This window comes from Lipophrys pholis (assembly GCF_963383615.2).
Source record: "Lipophrys pholis genome assembly, chromosome: 5".
Classification (NCBI taxonomy): Eukaryota; Metazoa; Chordata; class Actinopteri; order Blenniiformes; family Blenniidae; genus Lipophrys; species Lipophrys pholis.
Genome location: NC_137628.1, coordinates 13,146,157 through 13,172,346, shown reverse-complemented (window position 1 = coordinate 13,172,346; position 26,190 = coordinate 13,146,157). Strand labels below are relative to the sequence as shown.

The following is a 26,190-nucleotide window of genomic DNA, read 5'->3' as shown; positions in this document are numbered from 1 at the left end:
CTCAGGCCTGGGATGTTGTGGTTAATCCATATAGGCTATGTTTAGCCTTTTCATCAGAATGCATCACTAAAGATTAAATTAGATTATTCATGAAAGCAGACTGATGTGTTTTCCAGGCGGCTCACATGTTCACTGGCGGGGGAAAGTAGGCCAGTATGAGTGCAGCGGCTGACTGATCGACCCTCTCCGTCTTGTCCTCATGTTACACCGGTTTTCCCCACAGTTACACGACTCCGCCGTAGGGGGCGCAGGGACATTTCGCGCTTTGGCGAGTCCCTCACAGGCTTCTATAGATGCACTTCCAACATGGCGGCGCCCTGGCGGTAACGTGACAGCTCTGTAATCCGCAGCTAATTCGCCGTACAGACGAACTGTACGTTTGGTATATTGTTAATACCGGTTTAATCTGTAAAACAAAGAGAATACAGCAGCACTGTGCACATACAGGAAGAGTTACAGGTAAATGCGTTGGTTTTAGCTTTGTTAGCTGAAACGCTTATCCTAAGAAAGTGAGTTCATTTAAAGCACACAAAACGCTCAATTTCCTTCGTTTGAATGCTCGACGTTGTGCTGAAAAATGGATTCACCTCGCAATCAAAGCTAGAAACGGTTTGCATGGCTGGCAATAATGCTTGTTTCAACTTTGTGTTGAAACCTCAAAGACAAACGTGCTGACTGAAGTTCTTTACGTGGTTTTATACTGTGTAGAAGCGTCATATTCACGTAGTATTATGTAGAATAGGTTGTTTTTATAAACCACGGTGACAGTTTTCTGAATGAAATCAGCTTTACGCTGCTCATCTGCAATGGAATGCTACAATACAGGGACGTAAACACCGATCAGCATAACCACGTGTTTGTGTCACACAATAACAATCAAATTACTGACGTTTAGGGAATAAACTTGTCAGAAGTGACCATCCTGCTAACACTGAGATAGTTTTCTAGCAGTAACATCGATCTAAATACATTTCTAGGCACAGCACGATTAAGCAATACGGTTGATCAATCACAAAATAAATGTGTACCTCTGTGTGCAATTTAGATGATGAATGGAATTATACTGTTTTAGTTCTCTAGTAGAGTTTTAGGGGCTCATAAGACTTCACAATGACCTCTGGAACCTTTTCATGACCAGGATTACCTGCAAATGGATCACATGTCAACTCCTTTGCGGAACAAATGATCGTTTCATTTTTTTTTATTCCAGCACAGACCCTAGTTTAATACTTGCAATACTTGGAATGGGAGAAGGTTTTGAAGTATCTTCTCAATAAAATTAAACACCTTCATTATCGGTCAAAGTCCATCCAAAGATTACTGAAATTCATTTATCCGATGTAATTTCATTTGTTTATCTGAAATACAGTCATATCATCTTCGAAAGTTTTTTTTCTATATGTTCTTTATGGATCTATATGCCTTTTTTTTCTGTTCAGTTGAAAAAATCAGATCCAAGAAAATGTAATAAAAGGCAGAAATCTATAAAAACAGGAAGTTCAAAGTAGAAATGACACATTAACTGATTTCTTAGCTGGAAGATAATCATACAACTAATTAAAGTAATTAAAGCCAGATGGTTCTGATATCTGCTTATGGAAAAGTGTCTCACTGTTTCATGTCCATCTGCTTGTTTCAAAGCGTCGCTCTGCTTTCTGTCGGTCTCCAGGCGTTGTGTCTTTATGCTGGTGCAGACGTTTCGTCTGTTGCCCCTCATCGCCCTCCGCCGCCTCCATCACTCCTGCAGCCGCTCCACCAGGCAGACGCTTCAGTGGACCGGTGGAAGATCGACTGCTGCCAGCAGGGTGCTGACATCCATGGACCCAGAGGTTCCCGCTACAGGCCCTGCACCCACACCCGAACCCGCCCTGTCCTCAGAGTGCGGTCCAGAGGGGCCGCCCCCCGTGGGGCTTTTACCCGGGGAGACGGTGGTCAAGGAAGGAAAGGCATCGATTTTGTTTCCCAGCGCCAATGAGGTGTTTTACAACCCAGTCCAGGAGTTCAACCGAGATTTAACGTGAGTGTGGGTGAAACGAGAAGGTGACATTAAGCGACATATATTACTACAAAGCTGTGAAATGACAAAGAGGAGTAGAGCAGATGGGCAGTGTTTCTTATCGAGGGTAATTAGAGCATTTTTAAAAAATGTGTTTGTTAATAATTAGTCTCGCTCCAGTGATACTCAAGACAGAAGAATTAAATCAACCTCACTGGGAACGTGAGGCAGTTAGATGCACTCTGAGGTTCAAACTCCATTCACAATAAATACCAAAGTAAATCTGATGGTTTGTAATCATTTTTAGAAATCAGTTCACAAAATAGATTAAATTAGAAGTCCTCAACGGGTCCAAAAGTTTTCAGAAACTTTTTTAAATTTTTTGTAAAATTTGCTTTAAATTAGTTTGAACGTTAACGTGATTAAAATTAAATCCTATAAATCAGTTGAAAAGGTTAAAAACGGTTCCTGTGACAGATATACTATAAGTAAAAATCAAACTTACTTTTGAGCGAGGCTCATGATCGCATGGTTTGTGAGACTCTTCTTCATTAGCACATTTTATGTTTTTTTATATCTCCAAGCACTTTCACTGTGTTCATCCATTCACACGCATTCGCGCAAACAAAAAACATCCAACATCTCCAGTTCTATTCAAACAAATAAAAACCTTAGTCACGTTACAACAGAAGTACTTCCCTCTTTAGACACTAGACGGCAGCATTATAATACGTCATCTGCTATTTCCCCCGAGGAAGAAGTGACTGCAACAGGAAATTCCGCAACGCTGAGCCGCTGACAATCTGTACATCGCTTCATTTTTTTCTCAAGACGTAAAGACGTCTCGACTCGTCGCTGCTGCCATGTGCAAAATATTGGCATTACTAAAATTCTAGCTACAGCTTTAAAGTCAACGTGTATTTTAACCTGGTGATCTTAAGAAAACTATCTTATTTGAGGAAAAATATACATAAACAAGGTGCAAACATCTTGTCCCCGTTACCATGGTAACGGGGAAACGGTAACACTCATTAACGCAGCTTGAAGTTTCTTATTCCGACATTTAAAGGTTATACTACGTGAACTTGCATATTACCGCTAAGAGAACATCCTGAGAGCTGTGCATGTGAGCTGAATCCGAAATGGATTTACTTTAATGCACTTTTTAAAAATAATTACACTCTGAAAGTCTGGGAAACGACATGAAATACTGTGTGTGTGTGTGTGTGTGTGTGTGTGTGTGTGTGTGTGTGTGTGTGTGTGTGTGTGTGTGTGTGTGTGTGTGTGTGTGTGTGTGTGTGTGTGTGTGTGTGTGTGTGTGTGTGTGTGTGTGTGTGTGTGTGTGTGTGTGTGTGTGTGTGTGTGTGTGTGTGTGTGTGTGTGTGTGTGTTGCAGCCACATGGTGGAGCCATCTGGACCAGGAAAAAAAAAAATAAAAAATGTCACTCACTACTTTTGTTTTTGCTCCAAATAAACTTTCCGTCGACTTCAGTTCAAAATTAATTTTAATCAATTTGAATGAAACTGAATTTCAAAGTTTTGGAGAAACCTTGAAGATGCAGAGCAGGAGAAGTCCTTCCCACCCGGCCTGGTGTCTCCCATGTTCTCCTGACGCCATCCTACGGTCTCGTCCTTTCCAGATGTGCTGTGATCACAGAGTTTGCCAGAGAAGTGCTGGCTCAGCGCGGCGTCCGGCTGGCGGTGCCGGGGGAGAAAGAGAGGGTGGTGGTGTCGCTGGCGGAGGAGGCGAGCGAGGCCGACGCGCAGGCGGACGAGGCAAACGGAGCGGTGGAGCCGGCCGCGATCGCAGCAGCCGGCGAGAAGTGTGAGGTACGAACGACTTAGATTGCGATCACGCTGCTTCGTTTCTTGATTAGGAGACATTGGATGAGTTGCACTACCTGGAATCAGAGTGACTATCATCAGAAACTAGACTGGAAGTTAAAGAAGCGTGAAAGAGGCGGGCAAATGATAACGATTTCAACAACTCCCGGCTCAAAGTGGAATCCCGTCCAAACATTTCTTTGGCGGCCTGCTGGTAAGACGTTTCATTGAGTCTTGAATTCTTTAATATCCAGTCAGAATCCTCACGTGCCGATTCTCTTGCATTGCGGTTCAGCTTATTTTTCACAGTGGCTGAGTTGTGGTGGCCGTTCCTGAATAATCTGACCGACAGGGTGCCGTGATGTAAAGGCACATTCTTTCAGTTGCTGCAGAGGCTCGAAGGTCTCTTCTGCCTAAACGCTGCATTCCAACATGAGACCTTCCCTCCTTTACCCCACCTGCATCTGAAGACATGCCACGTTTGTGTTCACGGTCAAAATTGATAAGATACTGCTTAAAAAAAAAAGTAACTTTTTGGTTTTTACATGTTAAGAAAAACTATGAAAGTAACTTTTGATACATGCCTCCAAAAGTATTTTGAACAAGCTTTTTGTCTGAAAGGAGCTGTTTGATCTTCTGGAGGTTTCTCTGCACATTAAGTTTTTTTTTCTCGCAAGCTTTCACAGGCTCTGAGCCTTGTAATTTGACCCCAGCTTCATGTACCTGCAGGCAGTTTTGACCATATGAAGGAGTTGTAGATTCATGTGGTTAACCTCAAAACTCTTTTTTTTTTTTTTAAACAAATTTGAAATCAACTTAAAAACACTTTGGTCAAGATATAAAACACAGAGGCGCCTTGGCCCTGTAAAAATAGATTTTTTAAAAGTCCTATCAGAAGAAGTCAGATTTGATGTTGTGAGGCAGTGACTCCGCTCTTCAGCTCAAGTCGACTTCATAACTCCGTCGGAGCGGCTGGATTTCCACTGGGACTTCCTGTTCTAAAAATAGACTCGCTCGGCCTCCATCAAATGACTTATGTTAATGTGGCGGCCAGGTAATTTCACAGTCTTTTGCCCTGCCAGGCGAACGGAAGTAATTAGAGTATTTTCTGAAACTTTGAAGCATTTCAAGTAGTAATAATGCCAATCCCCGTTTTTCTTTCTTGCCATTTTGTCAATCCAGCAACTTTGAAAGTGTCCAGTCTTACCACATCGGTAGTAATTCAACTAATTGTCAAGCAGCTATCCCAAAAAAAAAAACATAATGATGAATAAAGCTGTGTTAGATGTCCACATACTTCATATATTAAAGAGTAAATCATTGGATTCGATCATTGGTTTGGATCCTTCTGAAGTACGTACAGAAGTTTGTCTCGACTGTCCACCAGTGGCCATCTCATCTCTCCCTTCCAGCACGGGCTTCGTGTCCTGGAGGGTCTGGCGGCCTCTGGGTTACGGTCGGTGCGCTTCGCCCTGGAGGTCCCGGGCCTGCAGAGCATCACCGCCAACGACTTCTCAGCCAAGGCGGCGGCGCTGATCGGCAGGAACGCCGAGTACAACGGAGTCAGCCACCTGCTGCAGGCCAGCTGCAAGGACGCCAGGTGGGATTACTCTGAGGCCGGAGAGTAATCATCGCTGCACCGTCTTCTGGTATTTCTCCTCACTTATATGCTTTGCGTTTTTGTTTTTTTTTTCTCCCCCACCCAGCATGCTGATGTACGAGATGCGAGGGAAGAAAGCACGTTACGACGTGATCGATCTGGATCCGTACGGGAGCCCCGCGTGCTTCCTGGATGCCGCCGTGCAGGCCGTCAGCGAAGGAGGTTAGAGGTCAAATGTGTCAGCAATCCCCTCGTTTAGCAGTCGGACAGTCCTATCCTGACAGTGAAGCATGGGGGAGGCAGTTTCATGTTTCAACAGGCCCATACCATCCCTATAGTGGAGCATGGCGGAGGCAGCATCATGCTGTGGGGATGCCAGTCAGGAGACAGAGAAAGCTGAATGTTCGTCTGCAGTGATGGTTCATGTTTCAGCCGAACAACCTCAAACACAGCCCAGATATGAAAGGAGGCTTCAGGACAGCTTCAGCGATGAAGTGAAACACGGAAATGACAAATTACTGACTGAACAGCAGCTTCAGGGTGGTTTTCTAACTAGTTAGGATTGCTCACGTTGGGGGGAAAAAGAAGAAAAGATGTAGCTAAATGTGAAACTGCTCCTGATGGAAGGTTTTGGTCCACAGTGTCTTTTCTTATAGATTTGAAAATGAAGTTATTTCCTTTCACTCAGTTTGAAGGACCGAATCGTCTTTAAAAAGAAATGGCATAAAATCAGCTTGACAGTTGGATCAGAAGTAGGTCAGATTTTGCTTTCATCCTATTTAAGTCTCCAAATGAGCCGAATGTCTCTGAGACAGAATGGATTTGTTTGCTACTGGAAGCCATGAGAAACGCCCCGGCTGGAGGAGCTCCACTCATTATGTGCGAGTCGACGGTTAGAGCTCGCACAGAGTTACCTCTCTGCGTCCTCTGACAGCGGTGCCAACGCAAACGCTTCATCGTTTCACTTCTTCTGTTTTTTTTGTGTGTCTTCGCACGCCGTCTCACACCTTTTTTTTGCGTTTCTCTTTCAGGTCTCTTGTGCATAACGTGTACGGACATGGCGGTGATGGCCGGAAACAGCGGCGAGACCTGCTACAGCAAATATGGCTCCATCTCCATTAAAGCCAGATACTGCCATGAAATGGTGCCCCACACACACACACACGCACGCACACACACACACACACACACACACACACACACACACACACACACACACACACACACACGGATTAAGACACAATGGAAATGCTGACATGTCTGTTCAAGTACTGCATGTGCATTTTCACATTCTGAGAAAGTGTGTGTGTGTGTGTGTGTGTGTGTGTGTGTGTGTGTGTGCGTGTGTGTGCGTGTGTGTGCGTGTGTGCGTGTGTGTGCGTGTGTGTGTGTGTGTGTGTGTGCGCGCTGAAAGATGTCCTCTGATTTTGCCTGAGGGGAAAAAACTGCCCAAGTATAAAAATCCTTTACACTGACAACTTATTGCTGATCATGACATTTCTTTACAAGTTGTGTAACTCGGTACCCCCCCCCCCCCACCACCCCCTCCCCAATATTAAAAAACTTCAGCGCACCCCCTCTAAATTACAGTGAGCACACACACACACCCTCTCATCAGCACAATTAAGGAACTGGATTTATTACAACACTGCCATCTAGTGTCCAAAAGTAACGCAGCGTCTTTAGTTTGATCTTTCAGACTGAAATAAAAGGACAAACCTCATTGCTCCTATTGCACAAGAATAGAAATATGGTGGGGTTCCCCCCCCCCCTAAAATTAGATTAAAGCACAAGTATTGCTTTTGAAAACGCTGCCAAAACCGTCCAAAACACAAAGCAAATTGAAACAATTTTCAAAGAAATGTTAACTTTCTAACAAATTATTTAAGAGTCGCAGACACAATACAACACTGAGACCCGGGCTAAAATATCAGTGAAAATGAGCAAACTGGCATTGGCCTCAATGCCAAGGGTGAGTTTGTAAAAACATGCACAATGCAACAGCTCCAGGAGAAGGTTTTGGACATTTCATTGGATTTTCCACCGGAAGATTTCATTACAATTTGCTTTTTGTTGAGATTATAGTCATTTTCTGTAGCAATAGCAATCGTTTAGTTTTGTGAAAATATAGACTCTCTTTCGTCACATATACTCTGCACCACGACAAAGAAAAACTACAAGTTTAAATTTCAAGGTTATTATTGCACTATTTCACCGGTGTCCGCCCACTTGAGATGAAATGTGTCGGACTCCCCTGGTTTAAATAGTCTACAAATCTTGTACTTGTTCCATTTGAAGGTTTGTTCTAAAGCCTATTTTATCACTTAATTTGTCTTGGAATTAGTTAAAAAAATGTGTCTTTTATTAAAATATTCCATTTCGCTTGGCTTTTTTTTTTTTTTATGGCTCTTTTGCAAAATTGAAGGGACAAAGTTTCCCCCTGGACCCTGGATTGTTCCCTGCTGTTAGGCCCTCACACACACCCTCGTCATTTCAAATAAATACAACAATCTGTGAGATGTTTCGTATATTGAATTCCCACGTGAATCACCGGATGTGCGTTCCAAATTAGTTTTTGTATATAAACGGTATCCCCCCCCCCCCCGTCCCTCCTTCAGGCCCTTCGTATCATCCTCCACAGTCTGGACCAGCGGGCCGCGGTGTACCAGCGCTACATCCAGCCCCTGCTGTCCGTCAGTGTCGACTTCTACATCCGGGTGTTTGTGCGCGTCTTCACAGGGCAGGCCACGGTCAAGAACTCCGCCAGGTACGCGCACGCACACATGATGCGAGCGTCACGCCGCCTCTGTGTTTATCCTTCTGCCTCGCGTTGCAGTAAACAAGCTCTAATCTTCAACTGCGTGGGCTGCGGGTCCTTCCACATGCAGAGGATGGGCAGGAGGACGAGCAACGGCAAGCAGTAAGACACACACACACACACACACCCACACCCTCACACACACACACACACACACACTCACACGCCGGGTCTTGTGATGTTTTCCGTGTGATGGAGGTGCAGACGTTCGCACTGCAGACTCAGCTTGAAATAAAAACCTCCTCACACTCCGCGTGAGTCCAGATGCAACATGTTTAAAATAGCTTAAAGACGCGAAGACGCCTCGTCACCATCCACCTCGTCACCATCCACCTCGTCACCATCCACCTCGTCACCGTCCACCTCGTCACCGTCCACCTCGTCACCATCCACCTCGTCACCGTCCACCTCGTCACCGTCCACCTGCTGGAGAATTACTGCCGCTGCAGCGAATTCAGAGCCTTGTTCTGTGTGTGTATTCTGTGTGTATTCTGTGTGCGACGAAGTTCACGATGTCTGATTTCAGTATGAAGTATTCTGCTGCCACCGGACCCCCGGTCGGACCCGAGTGTGAACACTGTGGACAGAGACACCAGGTAGTGTTTAGGTAGTGTCACTAACACTTTATGAAACAACATTATTGAATACTGCATGCTCACTTAATATCATGCGGTCCGAGTCAGTATCGGTCAAAAGTGGTCCGAGGACAGAACAACTGTGAAATAGTTCATGCATGTCGTCTGCATAGCAATGATATTGCAATACTTACTGATAATACTTCCAATAGGAAGCGTGTTTATTGTGAAAAGTAAGGATCTTAACACAGAGCCCTGTGGAACGCCACGATTAACTTTGATATGAGCTAAAAAAAACAATCATTGTTGACATGAACCCAGTGGAATCTGTCTGAATGACTGAAACTATTCCCATGTTGTCCTCGTCCCGGGGTAGGAGGACATGTTCTGATCATTTGTATCAACGCAGCACTCAGATGTGGCCATCTTTGGATCTTTGCCGTCTTCTGACGTGAACTATGTAAAAGCCTCTCTGCTTTGTTTTGTACTCCTCCCTCTTGTCCGTCCCCTCTGCAGATGGGCGGTCCCCTCTGGGCGGAGCCTATCCACGACTCGGCCTTCGTGCAGAAGGTTCTGTCGGCCGTGTCGGGGAACCCGTCCAGATTCGGGACGTCCAAGCGAATCGAGGGCATGCTCAGCATGGTGACGGAGGTACCGCGTCTCTGATCGCAGGCATTTTATGTGGTGGGGCAGCTTGGTGCCGACCTCCTTTACTTGACGCTGGACGATGGGATGTGTTTTCAGGAGTTGGAGGACGTCCCTCTTTATTACACCGTGGACAGCCTGAGCAGCACCATCCACTGTAATACTCCCCCGCTGCTCCAGTTCAGGTACAAAGACGGCTTTTTCCCATCCAGACCACAGGAGGTGAGAATCGTCGTCCATGTAAAGAAACACCTTCTATCAAGGCTGTGACGCTTCGGCTCACAACCAGAGGATTCCCAATCATTTTGGCCTATAAGGGAACAAAACTGAGCAAATACGCATCTGTGATTTTAAAGTTGGATATTTCTAAACTTTACATGCAGTCATCCGCGGCATTTCTAATGTGCGTGACTCCATCAGTAGTGTGAAACTACCGCTGTGTCACCGATGAGTTCAGTCGTGTACTACTCCTCGATTTCTCTCGTTCTTTTCTGCAGCCGAACCTGAAGGATTTCCTCTCTTCCTCTCCAACTCTGCAGGTCCGCTCTCCTTCACGCCGGCCACAGGGTTTCCCTCTCTCACGCCTGTAAGAACGCCATCAAGACAGACGCTCCTCCCGCGGCCATCTGGGATGTCATGCGATGCTGGGTAAACACCGCCGTGGGAGGAATGAAAAGCAACTGCAGCCTTTTTTCTTTTTTTTTTAAAAATAAGGATTGTGAAATATTGAGAGGATGATTGTGTTGTAGGAGAAGATGAACCCCGTGAAGAGGGAGAAGCTGTCTCCGACCAGCCCCGCCTTCAAGATCCTCTCCGCCGAGCCCAGGTGAAGCCTCACTGCTCATCCTTCATTAGGTTATTTCAAGAACGGGTGGAGATAAAGGCCCTCGAAGCAAAATTGTTCTCGCTTAAATCCTCCCGGGGGCCAATTGCTCTTCTCCTTTTAGAACTGAGCTGGTTTTTCTACTCGACCTAAGTTTGTTTGGAATTTGTCTCTATTGGTCATTTGTTATCTGTCATTCTTGGTCTTTTACGTGTTATGTGTCCTTATTATTTTCTGCCGTCGTGTATTTTCACGTTTGTCCTTCCGTGCGTGTCCTCAGCCTGCAGGCCTGCTTCACAGTGAGGGAGGACGCCAACCCGCAGTCCCGTAAACGCCACCTGACTCGCTTCCAGGAGAATCCTCAGGCCTTCTGGGGCCCCAAAGCTCGGGCCAAAGTCGGGTCAGCACCACTCAATCCACCAAAACGCCTCCTGACCAATCGTTCCGGGATTATCCCACCTTTCCGTCTGTGGAACTTTAGCTGAAGATGTTTAACTTAAGCCCTGAAACGAGCTGTCCCGAGTTCTTCCAGGATATTCTGGAGTCAATTGAATGTGAACAAGATTGTTGACGAAGAAGTCTTTCAGATGGAGTTTTCTTCATTCCGTTCAGTAAACGAGCTGATAATTCTTAAATTAAAACTTTTTTAAAATCTTTACACTGGTTTTGGTAGTCTGATGTTCAAAGTTTAATTTTGACACTTCCTGAGCAACGGAAGCCACCAGTGATCATAACTATACCTCGTTTGGTGCCAATAAACACTGCCTATAAAGACATAAAATATATGTATAAAACCCGGAACTCAACACACATCAATCTGTCGTTTGGGTAAATTTTCCAGGTGATGAGAAAGAAGATTATAATCTGTAGATTATCAGATTATTCAGCTCAGATCCACGTGTTCTTGTTGTGGATTCAATGGCTGCAGGTTCTCTGTCCTTTCCTACTGCCAAAGGTTCTCATGTTGGGTTTTCCTTATTGTGACTTTCTATTGAGTCAAAGTTTATTTTTATTTTTTTTTCTAAAATTTTTTTTAATATTAAATGTTAAAAGACTAAAATGAAGAATATTTTGATTTCTATTTCATTTAGAAAGCTGCACTTCTATCCATATGTTTTATTTTACTCTCTGAATATCAGCGTTTCACCTTTTTGGGTGAAATTTTTTTTTGCAGAAAATGAACCCAAACCTTGATATTTTGACTTTTCCTCCAATCCACTGGACATATCTTGAGTCGTCCTCCTGACTGAGTGTCTTGTGCTGCAGTGGCTGCGTCTCGTCAGACCTGCAGGACAAGAGGAAGAAGTTCCAGAACAAGAGAAAGCACCAAATCACCGACGCGTCTCAGATGAAGAACTTCCCCTGCAAGAAGTTCAGACAGGTCAGACATGAAAACGCCCTCCTCTTCCTCCTCTTCCTCCCCTCAGAAACAACATGAATAATTCACCTGTGGCTCCTGCAGCTAAATGGGGCCGGATTGTAAAGTCATCGTCCGGCTGCATACAGACATGAGAACACGTGGGGGAGTTCATGAATGATTCACGTTGGAGGTGAAAAGGTCTTTACCTGCACCTGGGATGAACTCTGCTTGTCGGCAGGAATCCCAATCGGTGGCGGAGGTGTTAGCACTTTCTTCTTCATGCAGTACAGCAGTTAAAGAGTTAATCACAACTGTTGGAAGTGGGAGCTTATGCTGGAAGTCCAAACGTGGTTTGATAAACAAACAAGTAAAAAAAAACCGTGTTAAACCACGAGCAGCGAAGGAGGCGGGAAACTGAACAGCTTGTCTGACGACTCGGGGATCTGAAGAGAAATAAAATGTTGTAAAAATCCATGTCTGAAGTTGTAATTCTGACCACTGAGGGGCAAGTTTATTCCAAGTTCAGAAGACAGCTGGAACGTTTCTTCTGGGAAATAAAGGCAACACTGCCCCCTTGTGGCTGAGGGAGGAGAAAAGTGTTGGTTTGAGGACGACGATGAACGAGGAGCGTAGAGTTCACTGGAATGATAATGACGGCTAATAATAAGTCTCCTGCTTGTGTTCTCAGGGAACGTGCTCACATGGAGACTCCTGCTGCTACTCCCACGAGCCGGAGGAGCACAAGATGGATTAATCCCTCCTCTAATGTATTGAAATCTTTTTATTTGTATTTTTACGACCTTGTGAAGTTCACAGGAAGTTCTGATTCGGTCGAGGACCATTAAAAGAAAAAATGTTTGTGTACATAGAAAATCCATTATTTGATGCCAAAGGGGTTTTTTTTTGTTTTTGTTTTTTTTCGACGTGTAAAACGGATCAATAAAGTCCTTAGTGTGACTTTCAATTGAGTCTTGGTCATTTTTTTTATTGACTACATACAGTCATGTTTGATTTTTATACAAACCTCTTAAAATCCAGTTTTTTTAAAAAAACTTCAAGGTTTAATGGAGAAAACAAAGACTAAAATGAAGTATATGTTGATTTCTATTTCATTATTAAAGCTTAAATTTGCATATGTATATATTTTTTTAATTCTTGAAATATCATTACAACTTTTTCTGGTAAAAAGATTCTTTAGATTCGAGCAATAATTTCAGAAGATGAATCCAAATCTTGATATTTTCATGTTGAATTCGAAACATGCTTTGTTTGTGCTCGCAATTGGAACTTTTTGAAAAGTATTTTGAAAGTTTCTACATTAATCTTTGGCATTTTCACTCAATTCTTAAAATTTTGTTGAAATTTTACATTGAAATAATCTTCAATAACGAGGTCCATGTGATGGAAAAGATTTTCTTCAATAGTAAATTCTAGAATATAAACCAACTTTACTCACAACATTTAGGTTTTAGATATTTAAAATTCAGTTTGAAGAAAAAGTAAAAAAAAAAATGTTTCATACATTTTTGGACTTTCTTTGAAATTTGACAACCTTGAAAACCTTGGAGAATAAAGTTCATATTATTTTTCATCTCATATTTGCAAACGTAGATGAAGTTAACCATTTCACTTTTCTCGGCTTGACATTTATTGTGTTTTTCTAGTAAATATTTTGCACTGTAAAGCAGATTATTTTACTTTTCAGAACCGTTTCCTCGCTGCTTTCAGTTAAATGAGACAATGACGTGTGGCCCAACAACTAAAATACACAGACGACATTAAAGAAAAAGATTTTAATGTCGGCTGCTCGGCGATCAGTACAAAATCATTTAAAATTTGTATTTACATTTGTGGCAGGAGGACATAAGTCGTGCTTATTGCAGACGAGGCAGACGGAAGGTGGTGGCACAGGAAGTGTGTATTTAAAAAGGCTTAAAAATCCACTAAAACTGAACCGAAGGAAGTCTTTAAAACAGGACGCTTGTATGAAATCATGATTCTCTGGCTCATTTTGGTTCAATTCTCAGTTCTGACTCTCTTCATTCTTCCTCCGACTGATAACTGATGGGTTATCTGAGACGGACTCTGAGGACGAAGGTCCGGATCTCCATCGGCTTCAGGGACACCTCCCACCCGGACAGGCCTTCCAATGTCTTCAGCAGGGGGCGCTCCTCTGGAGAGCAAAGAGAACAGGCACAGAGTGATAAACCAGCACATGATTTGAAAAGAAGAACCCAAACCTTTCCCCACTTTCACGTTATATTAATGCTGAATTCCACATTCAGTGGACATGTCGTCATGTACCAGGCAGCATCTTTAAAAAAAAACGCTGTTTTCTTTTAGAAATTGTACAAGTCCGAGATGTGCAGCTGCTGTGTACCTTCCTGAGGTTTCCACTGAAAGCGCCTCATCTCGTCTCTCCACTGATTGGCCGACAGGTTGAGCTCGGACGCGCCCAGAACGTCCATGGTGGAGAACAGCTTCTGCTCAGATGAAGACGAAACGTGTCGTTTCAGTGGAGGCGGTGGAACTATTTGTGTTTTGAAAAAAGGAAAAGCTCAGACCTGCAGGTTGACGGTGACCGGCTGCGAGTTGACTTTACTCTCCCATCTCTGGAACTGATGCTCCAGTCGCAGCAGCACGGAGTCTTGATCCCACTGACTGAGTGTCAGGAGGTGGACAGCAGGGGGCAGCGCAGCCTGGAGACCTGAGAACTACACCCAGTTTGGAGTGTGAATAAAAGCCACCGGAGTGTAATGAAAGGCAATGTATATGTAAATACATGTTGGTACCGATATCGGCACTGTAAATGAAACGCAGAGACACAGAACTGTCCTTTTACGTCTCTGGAGTACCAATATGTACTAATTTAACACTAAATACTACAATTGGTCATGAAAAGCATCAGCATCACCACTACATGCCACAAGATATCCATATGATACCACAGTATCGCCACTAGATGCTACAGTACTGCAAATAAATGCCACATTAATACTATTAAATGTCAATGGACTGCCACTTGATATTATGTTGTCCACCTCATTCCAAAATATAAAGAAAATATGGCAAATCCAGCAGGTTTGGCACCAAAAATAGTCAAATTCCAAGGGTATTATCTACTTTAAAAAAAAATAAAAAATAATTACATTGGAGTAAAACTTTTGTCTTTGTACCGTGAGAAAGAAAACATTATGATCTGAATGGATCGACTCAATTCTTCACAGGACCTTCCTCCTGGAAGCAAACATGCTTCCTGGTGATGATGTGTATTCATTCCTCCTCACGCACCTCCAGCCGAGTGTCGGGCTTCAGCTCTCCCTCGGAGAATGTCAGCAGTGGCTGCAGTACCACCTCCTGGGCCAGGGGGCGGTGTGTGTCCGCGGCGCTGGCCGGGCGGTCCAGGGAGAGCAGGAGGCGCCCGCGGACCACCAGCCCCTCCGGGAAGATGTCGGAGGTCTCGTTGAGCGGCTCGGCGACGCCGCGGACGTCGTCGTAGAGCAGGCGACGGTGGAGCTGAGAGAGAGAGAGAGAGAGAGAGAGAGAGAGAGAGAGAGAGAGAGAGAGAGAGAGATTAAAGCGCGCGGGCTAGACGTCCGCAGTGACCGACACCATGTGACTCACCATGATCTCCAGAGAACCGTTCTGGATGCTTCCTCCACCCTGGGAGCGGTCCGTCACCACCGTGAGCTGGTCCACGTCGTCCTGAACACCACGTACACAGCAGATTAGCATCGCAGGAGTTTAACGTCTCCCTGCAGCAGAAACTCGGTCACACCTTGATGAAGGCCCGAGAGTTGATGGGGTAGTAGTTCCCAGCGATGGGCTCCGACTGTCTGAGCTTCCAGGTCGGCCGGAAGTCTTTCCTGAAGGAGGCAATAAGCGGGTTACAAAAATGATTAATCTCTAAGATCAGAGAGCTGAACTATGTTCTACTTTACCGCTCTAAAAAAATGGAGCTATTTTACCAGAAGAAACTTTTCTCGTCAAATAAATTGGTGTTACTTTAAAATACCAAAATGGGACTCGTCCCTACCACGGGGAGAGAGGCTAAAACTATGAAAACTATTCTCCATCCACACAATTTACACACTTTCAAATGTGTGTATTCTACCGTCTACTTTAATAATTCTCTGTCATATTAAGTGTCTAATCTAAGTGTTTATTCTACCAAGTGGGTTTACACTAAGTGTCATAATTAACACAGAAGGCTCTTTTAGTATAAATGTGTAATTTGGTTTGTTTCTAGCGAGATTACGGATGTGTCGAGAACAGAGTAATACCACGGCTGACCTGTGGGGGCAGTGTTGCGCTGTAAAGGTCATGTGTGAGCAGTGAAAAGGACCAAAGAGGACAACAGAACTAACGCTCTCCTCAAACAAAGACGGTCCCAATGTCCAGAAAGGGACATTGCTTGTATCCGCACATTCACACAGAGAAGCTTCAGGTTAGAAACGTCTCCACTCGTAAAGTCGAAACGTGACACAACGAATCCTTGCGAGATATTTCCTCAGGGTGAGTCGGCGCTTACTTCCTCTGCAGCACCTCTCTGCCGTTGGAGTCGGTGTAGAAGAAGCCGTCTGTCTGGATGCTGGAGTCCAGCCGGGTGATCACCTCCTTCCCCAGGTCGTCTCTGGCGTGACAACAGCAAGAGTTTTCATTCTACATTTCAAAATGGAAAGATGAAAAAAAAAAAACACTCACTGGATGGGCAGCGGTCCCACCGTCCACTCCAGCTCCAGAGCTCTGCTGTCGGCGTAGAGACGAACCACCTGGGACACCCAGGGGGAGAACCACTGCCGCACCTCCTGCACCACCGAGCTCTGCACACCGAGCAAGCACATGTCCACAGTTACAGTTAGAGTCATTACGCGTGTATGGGGAGCGTTCTCACATGTCCCTCGCTTAGACTGGTCCCTAAATGTCCCTCGCTCAGACTGGTCCCTAAATGTCCCTCGCTCAGACTGGTCCCTAAATGTCCCTCACTTAGACTGGTCCCTAAATGTCCCTCGCTCAGTCTGGTCCCTAAATGTCCCTCGCTCAGACTGGTCCCTAAATGTCCCTCGCTCAGACTGGTCCCTAAATTTCCCACGCTCAGACTGGTCCCTAAATGTCCCTCGCTCAGACTGGTCCATAAATGTCCCATGCTCAGACTGGTCCCTAAATGTCCCACGCTCAGACTGGTCCCTAAATGTCCCTCGCTCAGACTGGTCCATAAATGTCCCACGCTCAGACTGGTCCATAAATGTCCCACGCTCAGACTGGTCCCTAAATGTCCCTCGCTGCTCTGCTAAACAGGAATTCCTCCACTTCACGGGGACTTCACAGCTGCGTCAAACAGTAAGACGTCCCACTCTGCTGAGAAGTCCCCGTCATCGCGGTCTCTCTCTGGACACGACTGTGGACAAGTAGTTCTCGGTCTCCACCTGGACGATCTCGGTTTTGGCCGTCCTGCTGATGACGAACGGGGTGGAGGAGTTGGGTCTGAAGATGTAGGCTCCAGACGGCTGGATGCTGGCGGAGTTGTTCCCGTCACTGGCGTTGTACCTGCAACAAGAGAGGAAGTGATACGATCCGGATGAGTGAAGTATTTCTATTCTGTTACTGCATTCATCTTTAGATCAGGTTAAAAAAAAAAAAAAAAAAAAGGCCTTTTGATTTCTGCTTTATTGTATTTTCTTGACTGGTTTCTTAGATGATATTTATTTTCTCTTTTTTTTTTTTAAGTTAACACAATGGCAGCAACCGTTTGGTCCTGGAGAGACGATCGAGTCCATCTGCTCACCGACTGAAGAGCCAATCAGGAGCGTCGGTTACAAACAGAAGTTTTGTTTAGTGTTTGAGAGACACGAACCAATAGAAATTCTGCGTCAGCTTGATGGTCTGTTTGGTCTCCAGGTTGCTGAAGCTGCTCAGGAGGCCGGTGTCGGGGTCGAAGGTGGCTTGCAAGAACTGAAATATATTTCACAAAAAAAACAACTTTATGTTTATGATTATATGTTGTGGCCAGGGAGACTTTGAATATTCTCTGTTCTACTACGTCGTGCGATGATCCGGACCTTGTTCTGGATCACGGTGGCGGCGCGGGGCCGCGTGGAGGCTGCTGGAGGCCCGGACTGCCGCAGAGACACGGAGTAGGTGGTGTAGCCCAGAGGAGGAGCCCGAACCTGGAAGATCAGCTCGTTGACGGCGAAGCCTCGGCTCCTCCTCACCTCCTGGGTGGCTCTGGACACTGGAACCACCTGCAACGGCACCAACAACTCGGTTTAAAGAGGAATTCTCATTAAAAAGGAGGCTAAAAAATAAACTCTATTACTGCTAAAAATCTCATGATATTAATTCCCGATGAGTTTTGTCATTTCTCTCCTAAGAAATCACGACGAAGTCGATGTTTCCTCATTATTTCTCTTTGTGTTTCCAGGATATTAAAAAGCTTAGTTAGTCTAAAACAGCGGAATCGTCACCCCTTTAATAAGAAGCAACCCACAACAACAATAAATCAAGTTTTTTTTAAATAATAATACTTGACCGTTTTCCAGCAGAAACATTAAATATATTACATTTATTTTATTTTTTTCCATGGTAAAAAGCCCCTGGACTCAATAATAGAATTTTTTTTCTTCTTCTTTTCTTGAACAAAAGTCGAGTTATCCAAACATTCCCTTTGTCAGAGACCCAAATCAAGAGAAAGACTGAATGAAAACCGGTTTACTCAAGATAACTGCACCGAATGTTTGTTGGCTGATTAAAGATGAAGCTGTTTAACCTTCTCAGGTCCCGCCCATATCACAGTATACCAACAAGTTCTGATGAAATGATCAAACGTAGAGAAAAAGTCCTGTTTGTGCTGAACGAGCTGCTTTTTTTAAAACCTGAACTCTTCATTCATTTAAATCTTTAACATATTTCACGGTATTTTCATGCACAAATATGAAGTAAAATTGATTTTTTTTTGTATTTTCCCCAATTGTAAAAACCCACTGGAGTCAATTGTAGGTCGAAATAATTTTTACTTTATGATTCCAAAAGTGGAGTTATCATTGTGTTACAGTACCCCAACACAAAATAATGAGAAACATTTATGACAATAAATATCAAAACATGACAGAAGTAGATGTTTCCTCAGGCGGATTCGTTTCTCTAATTCAACAATAGTTTAGTATCTGAACGTGTGAAACATTTGCATCCTCAGATGTTTCTGGTGTGTGTCGCTCCCCCCCCCCCCCCACCCACACACACCCCACACCGACCTGGCTGTCCACCGGCCGGCCGTCAGCGTCCGAGATGAGGTACGCCGTCCCGTTGACCGGCAGCCGGACGGGCCAGACGACGGGCCGAGCCAGAGGGTTGTAGACAGTGACGGAGAACTGAGACGCAGAGAGAGAAAGAGCCGGATCGGGATGAACTCGCGGCTTGTTGTGGAGTTACAGTGAACAAGACTCGTTGTTTATCAGAAGGTCACATCTGGAGTGGAAGGACCGGTCAAATAGGGTGAGAATAACATTTCACTTGAAACTTTAAAAGGACGTCTTCTATTTGGGACGACAACTTCCCACATGAGAAAAGCGCAAAGTAAAGTCGACCCAGTAAAACGGATGAGAATGTGAGAGGTTTTAAAATGGATTCATACTTTAAATCCCTTTAGATTAAGATTGCTAATTTCCTGCTTTAAAGCATTTCTTTTATTTTACTGTGAAGCTTGACTGTATTCGTTTGTAAAGCAGTGGATTCGCATCCAAACGCTGCTCTAGATAGAAAGTTGCTTTAACTTAAATGACCACAATCACAACATGAAGCCAAATTTAATCAAACCTTCAGTTGCAAAATACAGTGAAATGTCCAGAAAACCTCTTTGAATAGCTGCTGCATTATGCATGTTTTTATAAAACAGCATGAGGCCACTGATAGTTTACTATCCTTCCTGGCAGCATGACGGAGGTCTCAGCTCTCAGTGTTTCGATGTGTTCGACACCCCTGCTTTTAGAAACATGTTAAACAAACTGTTTGTGCGTTACCTTCTCGCTGGCCTCGGTGAGCGGACACACGCTGATGTTCAGACTGTCGCAGTAGATCCGCCCGGCGAGCGAGCCGCTGAGGGCGGCCAGGCTGTTACTGACCACCACCTGAGGGAGGAGCCTCCGGTCAAAACACGTTTCTAAGCCACGCTGCAGCCACACCACGAAGCTCGGCACTACCTGACAGCGCTGCCAGCCGGTCGCCAGCCTCCGGGCGTAGTCGTTGGCCACGTGCTGCTTCTCGGTGCCCGACACGGCGTCGTGGTGCTGAGCCACGGCCATGGCTCTTTCTGCACAGACACCACGCCTCGTATCACATCACACAAACACTTTACGGCTTTTATCAGGAGGTCAAATGTCCCGGAGGACGTGTGGATCAATACGCCGACAGGTCTGAGGACAGACTCGGGGCTTTCACAACCGCATGTCAGACAAACAACGGGAGGCTTCCTGTCGCCGTGACAACAACACTACTTTGGATATTGTTTGTTTGAAGAATCTCACGCAGGGTCAGGCTGTCGTCTTGTCCGAACGGCCCCGAGGTGGAAGACGGACCGCCGAGGACCTCCAGCTGTTTACATGTCTGAAAGGTCAAAATGAGGAGAAATGGATTTACTGCTTCAGGACGACTCCGTCAGTCTGGTTGAGCGGCTGGATCGGTCCAGGTTCTGCCCAGTAACAATCAACTCTTCATCTTATCTTCACAACTATTAGGAGTTACTGTTGCTTTTTCTTCGCCAGTTTGTGTCGAAATCAGGGTTCCATTTCGATAAACTTCAAATTCATTAAAAAGGTCAATAAAAACAATATATTTCTTCTTTTCCATTAATACTGTGATGTAACAGTTGCCGCGACCCAAACAGCCGTGCGATAATGTCCAATAACGTGAAGAAGTGACCACTGAGATGTAATGAAGCAAATAATAAGTCATTTTCAATTTCAGTGAGGATTTCCCAGCTGAATACTAGTCAGCAGAAAACACTAAACCACATCTGAATATCTTCTAGTTTACAGATCACCGGGCTGTGACTTACCGGTCCGGCCCACTTGAGCTCAAACGGTGCTGTTGTGGCTCGCGTTTTTTACGTTATTAATAGTGACAAAAAACTCTAATCTGAGGCTGCTTGGATGAAAAAGTGTGCAAAGCCACAAGGGGAGCAGGTGGATGTTCTCTTAAAAAAACATTTACTGAGAGTGGAGGCTGTTGATTATTAAATAAAACTGATTTTCCTACATATCGACTGCGTCTCCGGTCACCTGCAGGTTGCTGTTGCTGACCCTCTCGTAGCGTTTGAGCGCCGGCCGGCTGCTGAAGTACCCGGTCCAGAAATCGTGAGCGCTGTCTGCGTACGGGAAGAAATCGTCCGTCTTCAAAGCCCTGGGAGGAAAGAGAAGAAACGGACCGATGATGATGCCCACGCCAAACGAAACGCCACAGCTCTGTTTCAGAGGTCTGGTCTCGTTACCAGGAGAGGTTGGCCCGGTGCAGCTCCTGCAGGTAACACGACGGCGTGGAGTACAGCACGTTGACCCGGCCGCCGTTGGCCTGCTCGCCGTTCACGTAGCGGATCAGCTTGTCCAGGTTCTTGTACCACAGGTTGGCGTTTTCATACTGGAAGTCTGAGCCCATGGTCATGACGATGTGGTTGGTTTTATACACGGCAGCCTGAAACGGAAGTCACACGTTATGGTCTCATCTCTCAAGATCAACAGAAATTAAACTCCTGCTCTGACTTTTTTTTTAGAGGATTAGTGGATCATTCTGTGTTTTTTTTTTTTTATTTGTTTTCCTCCCAGATTAAGGAACTGTTCATACTCAAAACGGTGATGAAATGGTTATCGGATGGATGTTGTGTCATAAAAAAAAAAAGAAGAGAGACATTACATCGATACACAGTCTCTGTGGGAAGCTTTCTGAGAATAACTGTGGGTAACTAAAAGATAAGTGTGCACACCGGGGCAGTCAAATAATCCAGGACACTGAAATCTAAAAAGGAGAAATTAACAGGAGAAATGCACAAAAGAAGAAAGATTTGACTGAATTACATATTAGCACATTTTAAAGTTACTGTGATGTCAACCTGTTGACAAAGACTAAAAATAGGCGACGTTTTGACACATTGTTTAAATACGAAAGATAAGTGGGATTAATCACAATTAATCCAGAAAAATTCGTACTCAACTAAAGAAATTGTTATTGGGATATAAACATAGGAAAAGACTGCGTGAACTGAAAGAAGTGATGTTTTCATGCACTGCGTACCGATGCTCTGCCAGGCTAATGTTTAAATATCAGAAGGAAAAGTGGGAATAAATGGGATTAAGCCACAAAATTATTATTCAACATTTTTTTTTACTGTGATAACATGTAGAAAAAGACTAAATAAAACTATTTGTTTCTATGCACTGTTCATTCACACTCGTCTAATCTAATCTTTAAATACGAAAGGAAAATTGGGATTAACCATGATTAATCCACATAGATTATTCAACTAAAAAGACATAACGCCAGTGGGAGAGAAACACGTAGAAAGTGACAGTGAAGTTAAATTCATGATGTTTCGATACACTGTGCCTTCATGCTCTGCTAAAATAATGTTCAAATAAGAAAGAAAAGTGGGATTATTCCTGATTAATCCACAAAAATGATGAAATAACTTCAAAAAGTAATGTCACGGTGATGTCAACACGTAAAAATAAACTGAGGGAACCAGAATAAATGAGGTTTCCATGCACTGCGCATTCATAATTTGATGTTTGAATATAAAAAAGTGGGATTAATCCAGAACACTTATAAAGTAACTAAAGAACAGTTAATGTAATCGTGACATAGAGTGAGACACCTGGCTGTTGGCGATGGTGAGGAAGCGCTGCACCACGTCGTCCACGTTGTAGTCCTCCAGGTCGGGGTCGTCCCGGATCGGCGGGTCGTCACAGGACTGGTCCCAGCAGAAGCCCTCGGGGGGGTTGTAGCCGTTGGGCAGGATCCCTGTGGTGGTGGGGGTGGAGGTGGGGGGTGGAGAGGGGTGAGGGTGGAGAGGGAGTTGAGGACGTTTGTCTCAGGAGAGGTCTTGGGTAACGTTGCGTCTCCCTTTACCGGTGAAGAGGTCGGCCAGCGGGGGGTCCAGGCTGTCCGAGGCCCTCCACAGCAGCTCCTGCTCCCGCGCGCTCATCCGGCGATCCCGGTCCTGGTAATCCACCCGGCCGAAGAAGAAACCGTCGAAGCCCATCTGGAACCAGGAGCACATCAAAGAAATATCGCTCGTGTTTCTGACACTTTGATTGATACGTTTACCTTGTTTACTTTCTACAGACGCACACATATCTGTCTGTCTGTCCGTCTGTCTAAAGTAAAGATGACATTCTGGTGAAAATGGGAATGAATTGTTGACCTTTCATGTTTATTTTGTTATACTGTGTTTCTCTGTGAAAAGGTGTAAATAATTAAGTTTAAGCCACATAACATCCATTCTTTTTATATTAAATAAACATTTTGATTGACACCTAATCTCTTAATTTATTCTTTTATTTACATTTTTTATGTTTTTTTTTAAAATATATTTTACTTTTAGTAATTTAGTTATTATTTATTCATTCTTTATTGATTTGTTAAATGTTGTATATTTGGAATACATTTTTAATTCAAATAATTTAACTTTTAGCATCTATTCTTATTTTGTTTTCAAAATGTTTGACATTTGGTCATTTCAATAAATTAATTTATTTTACTTTTAGTTTTTATTTAATTTTCAGATTTAAAATTTTTTTCATAAATATTTTGTTTTCTTATTTATTCATTTAATTTAGGATTATTCATTTACTCTTATTACAATTTTTAAATTCCATGTGTTTTACTCTTTAGTTTACTTCATGTATTGACTTTTTTGTGAAAACACATAAAATACAGGAAATAAACCCGTAAAAACTGAATTACATGAAAAAAAACAGCAAAGAATGCATCTAGATCAAGTTATAAGAGGAAAATAAATTTATTTCCAAACTTTACTTTAATGTATTTAACAGTTTTTAACTGCTAAATAAACTAGAAGCTTCTCCTTCAAAATTGAAGTACTGATTGTAAGAGATCAAAACTAGTTTATCTGCAGTTTTAATGGTTTTTTTCCCCAATTTAACTGAACACTTCTAATGTACTGGAGTTTAAATAAAGAAAGCAAAGACGCTTTAAGAGGAAATCTGGTCTAAGTGACCTGTGCGAACATGGAGGCGTGTTCCCGGGCGTGGCCGAAGGGGTCAATGTGCCAGGCGACGCGGGGTCGCCCGCACAGCCCGAAGGTCTCGTTGAGGAACCTCAGGCCCATCGTCATCTGGTCGATGACGGCGCTGTAGTGCGTGGTGGCCTCGTCGCTCATGCACCAGCCGCCATTCACAAACTCCAAACGGCCTGAGCGAGGAGGACGAGAGGAGGATTTTAAAGGCGAAACTCATCCGTGTGAATGTCGCGGTGACGCTTCAGCTCACAGACCTTCGTTGACCAGCTGTTGACCGTCTGCTGCATGCCGGGGCTCTGCTGCTTCCACCAGCGGAAGAAGAACGCCGTCTCCACGTAGATGAAGCGCCGGTCAGAGTTCTTCAGCAGCTGGTCCACCACCGAGTCCAGGATGTACTGGACGCTCCGCGTGCTGGATGTCGTTACGATCTGCACACACACACACACACACACACACACACACACACACACACACACACACACACACACACACACACACACACACACACACACACACACACACACACACACACACACACACACACACACACACACACACACACACACACACACACACACACACACACACACAAAAGATACTAGGACATATGTAGTGGGAGCTAAAAAAAAACAAAAACACAACTCCAACCAGGATTGGTCTATAAATGACAAACACAACGTGTCAGATGACTTTGTAAATCAAAAGGTCAAAAAAATATTGTGAAAGGCCCTTGTTATTGTAAAAATGAGACACAAGTGAGGATCACCTGCAGGAGGAAACAGGCGCTTCCCTATAAAACACACATGACGGGAAAACCAGTAAACACATTGAGCTGTAACAAGGACTTCTGAGAGAGAAAGGTAAAGGCCTTTTTAGGTTTTATACTTAAATCAACAGTTTTATTCATCTAAATCAGCTTTTAATAACTTTAAAAAACTAAATTGCCTGTTTTGCTGAATGATGGGACTTTGGAGCTGCACAACAACAACAACAACAACAACAACAGTTGACCTGCTGTCACTCAAACTTTAATCAGGAGACGACTTGTAGAGAGAGAGAGAGAGAGAGAGAGAGAGAGAGAGAGAGAGAGAGAGAGAGAGAGAGAGAGAGAGAGAGAGAGAGAGAGAGAGAGAGAGAGAGAGAGAGGAGAGAGAGAGAGAGAGAGAGAGAGAGAGAGAGAGAGAGAGAGAGAGAGAGAGAGAGAGAGACCTCCATAGTAGTATTGGTCCACAGTCTTGAGCCAGCCGACATCGTCGTGTGTGTGAGGAACCAGGTGGACGTTCAGCATGTTGGGCTTGGTGGGGTGACATGACTAGACACACACACAGACACAGACACAGACACACACACACACACACACACACACACACACACACACACACACACACACACACACACACACACAGCAGAGACATGTTATTACCAGTTTCCAGATGACAGGAAGTATCATACTAAACTATTAAAGTACCTTACTGTATCGTGTGTTTTTAAAGTCAACCCACCTGGTATCCGCAGGAGACCCCCGCGCTCTCCTCCTGGCCGAGGGGGAAGGCAGAGAGGCCCCTGTAGAGGAGGAAGAGGAGCAGCAGAGCCGCAGACAGCCGCTGCCTGTCAGCCGCCATGGTGGAAACTTTCCCTTCAGTCACGTGATTTCTGTTTATGTCGCCGCGGTCACGTGACAGCGCCTCCACAGGGGCGGTACCACCAGGAGGTGGGGGCTGCGGTAAAGAGAGTTTCCCTCAGTGCTGACTGTCAGGTTAGACCACAGAACTTTTTTTTTAATATTTTGTTGACATATATAAGTTTTGCGTGCAAAGGCATGTAACGATCAACAATTAAATGATACAGAACGAGAGGAAGACATCAAATCGGATAAATGCAGGATAAGAAGTAAAAGGCAGTGTTGTAGTCAAAATGTTGTCTCCAGAACTACATCACTTTGTAAAAGTAAAGAAAAAGCTTGGGTGTATTCAGACCCTCATATACCATCAGGAAAAGTGTATGCGTACAACAAATTTCTCTTAATATATAGACAGGAAGGTGCATTTTTGTCCAGTGTGTGAATATCCCTCTCAGTGTCAATGACGCTCTATTATTTCTTCCATGTAGTTAACTGGTAACAGTGCTCTTTCTCATGGTGGACCCAGTTTTAATCAGATGTGTCCATGCTTGTTTTTCACAAGTACGTTTGTCTTTCAAGAGTTCAAAAGAGCAGAAATTATAAACTCTGAATACATTGAACAAAAAACCCCAACAAAATAGCTCACTATGGTGCCTTTGGAAATCCGTTCAACCATCACTGGAA

At 44.2% G+C, this 26,190-nt stretch overlaps 2 protein-coding genes across 4 annotated transcripts; one reads left to right on the top strand and one right to left on the bottom strand.

Moving 5' to 3' along the window:
- The first annotated feature begins 262 nt into the window (after positions 1 to 262).
- trmt1 (tRNA methyltransferase 1) lies at positions 263 to 12,778 on the top strand. Of its 3 annotated transcripts, none has more exons than XM_080464272.1 (16): positions 263 to 373; positions 1,670 to 2,017; positions 3,637 to 3,826; positions 5,233 to 5,420; positions 5,527 to 5,642; positions 6,452 to 6,564; positions 8,039 to 8,187; positions 8,257 to 8,340; positions 8,765 to 8,834; positions 9,330 to 9,464; positions 9,558 to 9,643; positions 9,998 to 10,106; positions 10,208 to 10,284; positions 10,562 to 10,681; positions 11,548 to 11,662; positions 12,330 to 12,603. In XM_080464272.1, the coding sequence occupies exons 2-16, from the start codon at positions 1,683 to 1,685 to the stop codon at positions 12,393 to 12,395; spliced, it is 1,953 nt and encodes a 650-aa protein (XP_080320398.1). In that variant the 5' UTR covers positions 263 to 373; positions 1,670 to 1,682; the 3' UTR covers positions 12,396 to 12,603. The 3 variants fall into 3 exon arrangements, with proteins under 3 accessions (XP_080320398.1, XP_080320396.1, XP_080320397.1); XM_080464270.1 differs by having other exon boundaries at positions 275 to 459; positions 12,330 to 12,778; XM_080464271.1 differs by having other exon boundaries at positions 286 to 509; positions 12,330 to 12,604.
- On the bottom strand, positions 12,568 to 25,505 carry man2b1 (mannosidase, alpha, class 2B, member 1). Its single transcript, XM_080464269.1, is given in 25 exon segments — positions 12,568 to 13,814; positions 14,022 to 14,124; positions 14,206 to 14,355; positions 14,933 to 15,157; positions 15,266 to 15,346; positions 15,420 to 15,507; positions 16,173 to 16,274; positions 16,346 to 16,464; positions 17,068 to 17,188; positions 17,496 to 17,593; positions 17,701 to 17,883; positions 18,892 to 19,008; positions 19,657 to 19,764; positions 19,837 to 19,946; positions 20,161 to 20,239; positions 20,914 to 21,034; positions 21,123 to 21,322; positions 22,500 to 22,645; positions 22,754 to 22,886; positions 23,865 to 24,058; positions 24,140 to 24,157; positions 24,160 to 24,289; positions 24,291 to 24,313; positions 25,095 to 25,197; positions 25,388 to 25,505. Coding segments are annotated over 24 exon segments (2,832 nt in total). The 5' UTR covers positions 25,174 to 25,197; positions 25,388 to 25,505; the 3' UTR covers positions 12,568 to 13,710.
- Positions 25,506 to 26,190: the final 685 nt, after the last annotated feature.

Excerpts from the sequence above, each read along its gene's own strand:
- trmt1 (XM_080464270.1), top strand. The coding sequence starts at position 1,683 with ATGCTGGTGCAGACGTTTCGTCTGTTGCCCCTCATCGCCCTCCGCCGC. Across the intron at positions 5,421-5,526 it reads GCCAGCTGCAAGGACGCCAG|CATGCTGATGTACGAGATGC; the intron begins GTGGGATTACTC and ends TCCCCCACCCAG. Across the intron at positions 8,341-8,764 it reads AGGACGAGCAACGGCAAGCA|TATGAAGTATTCTGCTGCCA; the intron begins GTAAGACACACA and ends GTCTGATTTCAG.